This window comes from Prosopis cineraria, unplaced genomic scaffold (assembly GCF_029017545.1).
Source record: "Prosopis cineraria cultivar Desert tree isolate PC_DT_omini unplaced genomic scaffold, ASM2901754v1 PC1, whole genome shotgun sequence".
NCBI classification, from domain to species: Eukaryota; Viridiplantae; Streptophyta; class Magnoliopsida; order Fabales; family Fabaceae; genus Prosopis; species Prosopis cineraria.
In genome coordinates, this window is record NW_026555332.1 from 58,870,512 (window position 1) to 58,880,474 (window position 9,963).

The 9,963-nt window shown below is 34.1% G+C and overlaps 1 protein-coding gene across 1 annotated transcript; it reads right to left on the bottom strand.

The window, feature by feature from the left end:
* Positions 1 to 1,541: 1,541 nt before the first annotated feature.
* Positions 1,542 to 9,741, bottom strand: LOC129321840 (uncharacterized). Its single transcript, XM_054967770.1, has 13 exons — positions 9,559 to 9,741; positions 9,300 to 9,362; positions 9,041 to 9,211; positions 8,768 to 8,899; positions 8,317 to 8,456; positions 7,008 to 7,094; positions 6,260 to 6,385; positions 5,488 to 5,640; positions 4,589 to 4,657; positions 4,153 to 4,254; positions 3,621 to 3,791; positions 3,448 to 3,527; positions 1,542 to 1,891 (listed from the first exon to the last, which is right to left on the bottom strand). Exons 1-13 carry the CDS (start codon positions 9,587 to 9,589, stop codon positions 1,837 to 1,839), a joined length of 1,380 nt encoding a protein of 459 aa, XP_054823745.1. The 5' UTR covers positions 9,590 to 9,741; the 3' UTR covers positions 1,542 to 1,836.
* Positions 9,742 to 9,963: the final 222 nt, after the last annotated feature.

A 9,963-nucleotide genomic window follows, 5' to 3' on the forward strand; every position in this document is an offset into this window, starting at 1 on the left:
ACTTTAAACCGAAAAAGAGTGGTAGGAGTTGTTGTTGATGGGAAGAGAGAGGGAATGAAGGAGAGTGAGGGAAATGGATATGCATTCCTCGTTGCTTAGCTCTAATTCCTTCATGCCTTCTATATTAGTAAGCTTGTGTAGAGATGGCCAACGCTGAAAATTAAAGGAGGATGAGAGATGCTTGCTAAGTTGAACTAGTTCTCTCTCTCTCTCAAACACACACACACACACACACACACATTCTCTCTCACATATTCACGGCCAACTTGTCTTCTTGGTCCTTTGAAGCTCTGCACAATGACTCACCTTATTAGATCATGCCCAACTTTGATTTAGATGGAGACAATCATCTGAAGGAGAGACGGCAGGAGAGAGGGAAGAGAGAAGAAGAAAAAATATGACTGGTGGGACCCACTTAAATATTTTATAATGTAAAATATTAAAAAATTTAAAAATAGACCTCACTAACAAAGAAACTGAATAGAGAAAACGACAGGGTGATGAATTTAAAAATCTTAACAGTTAAGGAATAAAATTAACCCCAAGTGGAGTTTAATATTATTTGTAACCTTTCGCGTACACTTCAGGGATATTTTTGACCTTTAACCCCTCCAAATTTGCTAACTCAAGTAATGTTTTCAAAACTGAACTAGATATTGAATTGACAAAGTTAGCGGTTCATGGTTCACATAGTCTAACTGAGTTGGACCAATGATCGAACTGGTAATGTAATAATTAAATGATAAAAATTATTTATGTATATAATAATCTAAATATAAGAAATAAATATAAAATTGCTACTTAACTTAAAAATAAAACTAAATATTTTAAGTTTATTATGACTTAACAAGCCACATGATACAACATAATATCAAATGATTGAAAAATTAATAAAAAAAGAAAAAGGGCATTTTTGAATAAGTCTAACTTTTGAAAATCAAACCTAATTCCCAACTTAATCTCAATTTCTGATCCAATCGGCTATCCAAAGTAGCCTAATTCTTTAAACAATTTTTTCAACTTGACTGAGCCGTTAACTTCACCGATCGACGATCCAATTCGATTTGATTTTTTAATCATTTAACTCAAGTAATTTACCAATCAAATATCCTATTACAATATCTATACTTTTAACTAACATTTGGATGAATAGTTTTTATATTTAAAATCTATATATTTCAATTTTCTATTTAAATACTTTGAAAATTCAAATGAAGGGATATGAAAAATTATAATAAGAAACAAAAATGAAAAACTAAAAAAAACGAGTTTATTTCAAATTTTTTATAAACAAAAGATAAAAAAAATACAAGAGCCAAAAAAGAATATAATGTTTAAATGATTATAATTTTGAATAATTAAAATATAAAAAAATTTAAAATTACAAAAAAAATTACAATTTGAAATAAATCAAATTCAAATTTAAAATCTTTTGTGTACCTGAATAAAAAATTTAAAATTTGATCTAAATTTAAATCCAAATCTTTATTAAGCTAAATACACTATTAGAGATTTCTAATCCAAATGCAACAGTTAGAAAATTAGAATAGAATGACAATGTTATCATTTTCACTTTGATTTCCTCTCCTTTTTGGGACTCCCAATATTGCAATAATCAACCCCGCAGCAATTCGATTCGAGATATCTCAGGGCAGTCCCATAATCAATCCCATAAACACGCCAACTACGTAAAATTTTTCTAATTACTAATTACCAGTATTATAAAAGACAGGTCCTGGCTCATACTACAAAATTTAAAAAAAAAATAAATACGTTACAAAAAATAGGATTGCCACATCTGCAACATTTCAACAGGATCTGCCCTCTGCTACTTGACTACTTATCATCCTTAGCCGTCCCATGAAATTTCCTCCCAGCTTCAACAGCTTCCCTGCAAGGATGAAACTGTCAAAAGATGTATACACTTTACACGTGCACAAACGAAAGATTTTCATGAACTCAGCATCACATAAAAAGATTTTTTCCCCAAGTTAATGGATTTTCTTTCCTCTTAACTTGTCCCTTAACCTAGGTGATAAGTGCATATTTTATAATTAAATAAGTATAAATTTTAATTTGAATTTGATTATATTTATTAAAATTTCATATTTATTTAATTGATATTTATATACTTTTTCCTCATCACTTAATTATAAGACAAAAAGGAATTTTAATACAAAATCCATTCATATCTTTTTATCTTTATATTTTGCAGAGAAAAAAAATAAATCAAAAAGAAGGAAAAGAGAAATATATATATATATATATATATGTATGTATGTATGTATGTATGTATGTATATTAGAGTCCCACATCAATAAAGAACAAAAGAAGGAGCCTCCACTTTAACTATAAATACTTCCTCCATCAAGAGGGAGGGCATCCAATCACTTATATGAGTACTTCAAGAATTCTTTCTGAGATATTTGAAGCTCGTAGAAGCATTCTGAAGGTTGAAAGCAAGATCATTGAAGAGTTTCACAAATTATAATTATTTCTTTTCTACTACTTAATTTTCTCTCTAATCATTTTTCATGATTGAGAATTTTAGAACGGTGTTATTTAATTTTATTATGTGTTTCTAAATTACTCAATTGGGATAAAATTGTAGCCCAATTTGGGAGCTAGTTTTCCATTTCCTTTATTTTGACTTTGTATTTATATTTATAAATATTTTTGCTTTTTTCAATTATATTTATTTCTCTTGTTCTTTATATTGATTTAATAATTGGCCACCATTTAATCAAATCTATGGGTAATCTTAATGGACTGAGAGGTGAAAAGAAAACCTAGATCTAGAGAAATAAACATAAATAACTAGGCTAGGGATAGTTCTAGAAATTTATGTTGACTTAAATTATAACTTCACAGTTTAATTAGTTATTTGGGCATTGTGGGAACGAATTCAGCACTAATTAAAAAGGGATTAATAATTCGGAAGAATATTAAGACACTTTAAAAATAGTTGTCACTATAATTGATCCGAGTCAGCTCAAAAAGTAGAAACTAGCAACTTATAAGGTGAATCCTAAATCCCAATGCTTCAGGTGATTGTGTTTTCATCATCATTATTTTCTTTATTTATTTTTATTTTTCATATTTTCATCAAAATTATTCATTTTATCTATTTTTCTTGAACTATTAATTATTTAAATCAGTAAAAGTGTAACTTCTCTGTGGGTTCGACACCTGGAATATTCTAAGTAATTTATTACTGTGATCTTGTACACTTGCAAGAGCGATCACCAGGCTTTCTAAAACACATGACTCTCCTATGATGCAATGCTCCATTAGTTCATGTTTTTGTAATTCACTTCAATTTTGCCTCAACATGCATGCAACAATGAAAGGTCAAAGGCTGCCATCCCATACCAGGTGATCATACACGTGCTTTGAGCACCATACATGCACGAGGATGCAGTGTACACAATGATATAGGATAAATACCTGAATGCATTTACAAGCTCCCTATTTTCAGGATCAAGCTTCACTCCCGCATAAAATGCATTTGCTGCTTCATCAAACTTCTGCAACAAGGACGACAAAAGCAAAGTTTACCAAATGTGAATCACATGACCTACTGTTAATGCCAAAAGCAAACGAGTTTCTAAGAAACAAGCCTGCAACAAGCGTAAAGCTGCCCCTTCCCTATAACAAGCTTTTGGCCAGTCTGGTTTTAATGCTCTGCAGGCCTTTGCATCAGCTAAAGCACGCTCCGCTTGACCCAACCTGATCCAACAAAGACTTCTATTGGATAGAAGAGTAGCATCAGTGGGGTCTAGATCAATTGCCTGTTGACACATGGCAAAAATAAGGTACAGTAATTAAGAAAACAATCGTTCTTAAAATATATATTAAAAAAACATTTAGGATTTCTATTTTCTAAGACTACACCAGATAAGTATGCACAAGCTCAAACAAATCAGAGATCATGATTAAACGAGAACTCATTGGGTACTATTTGCAAATTTTCTGGAGATCTTACATTTAAAAAGAGAACTTTGTCATCAGATTGCAGTCCAATGTTTTCTTAATTACTAATTTATTATGCATTGTAGTTTGTAGCTTTCAAAATGATCGAATTTGAAAAATTAAACACGTTGCAGAAGGACACGAAGTACATGAGTCAAGTGCAAGATCAGGACACTTTACTTGTGTATAGGCATCTACAGCCATATAATATTCTTTCCTTCTAAAGGCCTCGTCCCCTCTTGATTTTGCTTCTGCAGCTTTATTCTTGGCTTCAGGTGTCACCTAGATGGATTAAGAAACTATTACAACAATGACAAAGATGAACGTTTATTCACATTAACTGATGGTGATATGCAGCTAATAACCAATTCCAGTTTGACAATATATGGGAATTCAATTATTGAAGAAAATTTCAGCTATCACACATGCTTGAAAATACTTTAACAAATCACAAGTGACTAACAGCAAAAAAGTAGAAAGGGCAGAAAAATGATTTTGGTAAAAATCAAAGCTTAAGGGAGATTCAAAATCAAGTATGATGGAGAAAATGAAGAAGTTGATATACTTTTATAAGAAGAAATGAATGCATTTTATTTAAAAATAAGAACAAACTAACCTCAGGGAGATTTTGCTCTGGCAAAGCAGTATCCTTGTGGCAACTAGTTTCCGAAGCACGTCTTGTTTCCTGCAAATTTTATCCTCTATTTTTGATCACTCATCATTTTTAAATATCCTCGAGACAGTAAAGCATCATGGAGACTATATCAGGAAATATTGTTATTCGTACCAACTGAAGAAGACAAATTAGAGGATTCAATAGCAGCAGAATTACTTGGAAATCATTGGCATTTTAACCGAGTTAAAATAACGAGTCTTCCTGATGAAATATAAGAACAACAAATCTTAAAGAAACATGGGCTAGTAGATTATTATTGTATTTTGCTTCAGCTTGTAAGAAACCTACCTAGGTTTAGCTTATTATTATCTTCTAGGCTAGGAGCTCACCATTACTTTTGTGTTATTTTTAATATTTTGTAAGAAGGAATCTGAATATTGGCTTTATATGGATGAGTGATTAAGGTTTCCTTAATAGGTAGGAAAGTTTAGTTTAAATAGCCTAAGCTTTGCTCTTGTAATGGGGACTTGACGAATGAAGTATTTTGATTGAGTGCTCAGATAGCTTCCCCCTCTCTCTTTCCTGTCTCTCTCTCTGCTCTATCCCTTCTCTGTTTCTACCTCTAATCTCTCCCTCTCCCTGTTTCTATTTCTCCCTACTCTCTCCCTTTGTTCAGATCTATGCAAGTGTGTGCGCACGCGCGTTGCATCACTTCCCTTCTCTATTTAACAATATGAATAGTTAAATACAGAAGAGGCTCCTTGACATAAGCTTCCCTCCCAATATTTTCTGATTATAATGCAACAATATAGCAAGTTCTACGATACTCCTTATTTAAAAATAAAATAAAATGATACAGCTTAGCAAAATTGGTGATAAGGAGCAAAGGAGCTGACTACCTGTTGATTTTTATATTCTGATTGCACAGACTCTAGAATGCCATCAATACTCCAAGTGGGAACAGTTTCAACGTTTGATGTCAAGGGAAACAATATCTCAACAGCTTTGCGATTTCCCCTTAGAGCTGCAACCTGGATCGGCTTCATACCATCCTGACATGCCAAAACTCACATTGTTCACAACCATAAGGAATACAAGTGAAAAGCAAAAAAGTATGAATAACCCTCAATTTTGGAAATGAAGAAAAAACAGCAGGCACTATAACTCAGCAAGCACTGAGTACTAATATAGAATTCCAAGCACAACTGTTCCCCATATAAGTGGGCAAAGAAGTCATGTAAAAAATAAAAAGCCTATATTTTGTACTTGTACAATGCCAGGCATGCTGTTACCATGATTGCATGTGGGCGTTAGGGTGTCTGCATGTGGTGGGTGCATACCCATCCACTTCGGTCCAAACTCAGGTAAATTGATGCCAAGTCAGTACAACCCAAATCACTAGTTATATCACTAATAAGAATAACCAGTTGCAAGTAATGATTCTTACATAAGAACAGTAATGAGCTACGTCTCTACATTTATGGCACGAGGTCTTTCAGAAAGTTAAACCACAGTCACTTAGTTCATTGTGTCCAGCTTAAGAAAGAAACAATAGAATAGCAAATGGCATAAAGGACCACTAGTTGAGGAATCCTTCAATAGCAAATGACATAAACTCTTAACAGCATAATGACCCAAAAGGAGAAGAATACAGACTTAGAATCAGCAAACCTCATCAGCGACATTAGGATCAGCTCCAGCTTTCAATAGGCAATTTATAAGTTCTGGATTTCCACTGTCAGCAGCAATGTGCAAAGGAGTTGCTCCACCAGCGCTAACATTTACATTAGAACCTGCCTGTACAAGATATGCAGGCATGAGGATTCAAGGCTTCTATAATATTTAAGGATACAGCTAAGATTGGGTAATGTGCCCTCTGAAGACCTTCAAGCACAAATGCATTATTTTTCAGTTGGTTTACCCTTGGACAATTAATCTACTCTTGTCCTTCTCTGTTTAACCACCAAGATTTAGCATGTTATATCCCTTCCTTCCAGCTTCCCACCACCTCTCTTTTCTGTAATTGCTTGAAATATACCAGTTGCACTGAAATTATTGACGTTCTCTGAAAGTAAAACATGCACTATAATGTTCAACCAGATTACCATATGTTGTATGAAGTTGTCTGTTATAGCTAGTTTTTGGCATATGGTAAGCCCCTAATTCATAACCATTGTTGACATCTTCATTAAGATTAAACATGATAGAATGACAGAACCAGAATTCATTACTTTGTTATCACCATAACCCTATCATTGTATTTATCAGAACAGAAAATAACAAGAAAACAAACTAATTTATGACCATAAATAACAAGTGGCTATCATCAATAACTTGATGAAAGATATATTGCCACACTTCTCTACAAGTGCAATACAAATGCCATTAATATGCTAGATGTTTATGGAAGATGTACAACCTGAACTAACAGCTCTATACATGTCAGAGAACCGGCTGCCACAGATGAAAGGAGTGGAGTAACACCATCATCAGTCTCAGCATTAGGCTGCAATTCAACATTGGCCAGCATTGGCAAGATTAAAATATTATAAATCTATACTTGTTGCAAAATTAAAATAGCACATTCTATAAATAAACTTTAAATTATATATTCAAAATTCAAGGGTTACAGGCTGATCTTTAATATTAAAAAGACAAACTCATTGAAGATCATTTACTAAATTATATCATATTCGGAGTGTGTTATGCAGCACTATGTTATGGCTTATTTTTATGCACAGGAGTTCCAGCTAGTAAGACAATTTTTATTTAGAATCCTCCATTCTCCATTTAAATGGTATCAATCACTGATTTTAATAAAGCCCCTCCAACCTCTATTGACTCAATGGGAAGAATTTGCATAAGTGAATTATTCAATTTATCAATGATGTTATTCTGTGATCCACTAAACCAAGCAGATATAATGACAAATCAAAATGTGAAAACTGAGAATAGAAATCTGATTGAACCTTCGGAGGCTTGCATTATTTATTGATATTGAAGCTGAAATTCCTTTCTCAATAAGAAGCACCTCTAGATTAGCTAGAGACTCTTCACCTAAAACCAAATCTTCCTCGTCCCATGCTTCACAACCCCAGCACAATATGCCCCTCTTCTAACAGACGTTGAATTCTATCTATCACCCTTCCCATGACCCGTTCATAGTTGGTCACATCACTCCCTTTCTCAGCCATCCATAATAAGAGCATGTCTGTATTTTTTCACGGTTCCCCACCTTCCAGACATACGTTTGCCTCAATGCTCCTTCTCACATGCTTTTTCATTTGTATTGAGGCAAATGTAAAATCAAACACACCTAGATCCCCTTATTTTCTACATCCTTTATAAGTCTTCAATACCATAAGCCCAACACCAAAATCAGATACAAAAAGACAAACTATCAACATGGAAGAAAGAAAACTTTTCTTGTTTACTTTAAAGAGTATAGAAATGTGATTGACCGCAGATTCTTTATATGCCAATAGATGCAAAGAGCTATTGAGAGAGAGAGAGAGAGAGAGAGAAGAAAAAACTGAAGAAACAACATAAAGCATTAACTAATGTTTCGAATATCAAATTAAAACGGAGTTTTCACCTGCCAGAATCCCCTCAGAATTGAACCTTAAGTGGTCAGTTTTCTTTTATAATGGACATTATTCACTATAAGCAACGCTAATTCTAGATTATCAACAATATGGCCGAAAAATAAACAAGAGATGTGATCTTACGTTTGCATGGTGTTCTAACAGAATACTGACAGCATCTTTCTGGTCATGACCCGCAGCCCAAATCAATGGTGTTCCCGCATCACTTTCTAAATCAGCACCAATACCTCTGGAAAGCAAATACTTGAGTAACTCAATATCTCCTGCAGGAAAGCACGTATTAGATTAAAATAAACTGAACGAGAACAATAACAACAACAACAACAACAACAAGCCTTTATCCCACTAGGTGGGGTCGGCTACATGGATTGCAAGACGCCATTGTGCTCTATCATTTATTAAGCTTTTAGAAATATTATTAATTAAGAGATCACGAGAACAATAAGCCAAATAAATTGAATTTTGATATAAAAAAAAAACACGAGATTGAGAGATCATAAAGGCAGTGAGGCAATTTTTTTTTTTTTTTTCATGCAGAAGTGTACATAATCCGTGAGACATTCTGAGCAAGCACCTATTCCTGCAGAATGATGCAAGGCCGTGGCTCCTAAGTTGCTAGCAATAGCAGGATTGGCACCATGGTCAATAAGATATTTAGCTGTAGCAGTGTGCCCTTGACGAGCAGCATGTATAAGAGCAGTCTCGCCTGAAAAGGAATGGCAATTCGAAAGGTTAGCAATTTTATTGGCAAATTTTGGAGATAAGAATAGGCGAAGAAAGTGGATTTTGATATTTTATACACGAAGAAACTATATATGTTGCAAATATATGCAAGGAAAAAAATTACCATCGTCATCTCTCTCATCCACGTTGAGCTTCAATTCCTCCAACAGGTATTTACAAACCTCAGTCTTCCCTTCGCGAGCCGCAAAATGCAATGCTCCTCGTTTATTGGCATCCTTGATTGCTGCCACAGTTTTAGCTAAATCCTTGCCATCATCAAGCTGCCCCGCCAAATCTATCCCAAAAAGCCCCAGATGAAGAATTTGAACAGAAAAAGCAACAACAATAATGAAACAATTGTGGGCGAAGAGCAAGACAATTACTTTTCAAGAGATCAATATTTCCAGCACGAGCTGCGTTAAGAAATTGTTGAACTTTCTGCCTCACTGCATTGAGAGAAAGTGTGAAATTACGACAAAACTGAAATACCGAGTCGTGCAACTCATACAAGTATAGAGGGAGAAAGAGAAAAAGACACGACGGTGACTTCATAGGCCATAGTCAAAGAAAACCCTGTGAATCGCAAAATATCAAACTGCATTTAATATTTATCTATATGTGAGGGGGTAAAGGACAAGAGACCTGCAAGAGCGTCAGAAGCATCGGAGGCCATTGGGGTCAAAGCCAAGAAATCTCTTCGCGAAGCGCTCGTTATTGAAGTCTCTGTGTTTGGCTTTGCAGCGGCCTCCGGGTTTTGTAGGTTTGGAGAATGGACTTCGAGTCCGTGCGGGCAACGCAAAGTCCTCTAGTACAGTGACGTTTCTGGGGTTTTTGTTGCGTCGCTAGTAGCTTGCTGTGTTTTGCGCTTGCAAATTTATAAAGGAAAATTATTCTAAGATCTCATTCAAGTATTTAAAATGTGCTAAAATTTCATAAATTCATCAAATAGTTATCAGATTTTTAGAAACTTAAAAGGTGAATGAGTCTAAAAATAAAATTATTGATTTATCCTCTACCATTAAAAAAGAAATTTTGCTTGAACGTATA

Excerpts from the sequence above, each read along its gene's own strand:
- LOC129321840 (XM_054967770.1), bottom strand. The coding sequence starts at position 9,589 with ATGGCCTCCGATGCTTCTGACGCTCTTGCAG. Across the intron at positions 8,457-8,767 it reads GCATCATTCTGCAGGAATAG|GAGATATTGAGTTACTCAAG; the intron begins GTGCTTGCTCAG and ends GCTTTCCTGCAG. Across the intron at positions 5,641-6,259 it reads ATCCTAATGTCGCTGATGAG|GATGGTATGAAGCCGATCCA; the intron begins GTTTGCTGATTC and ends TTGGCATGTCAG.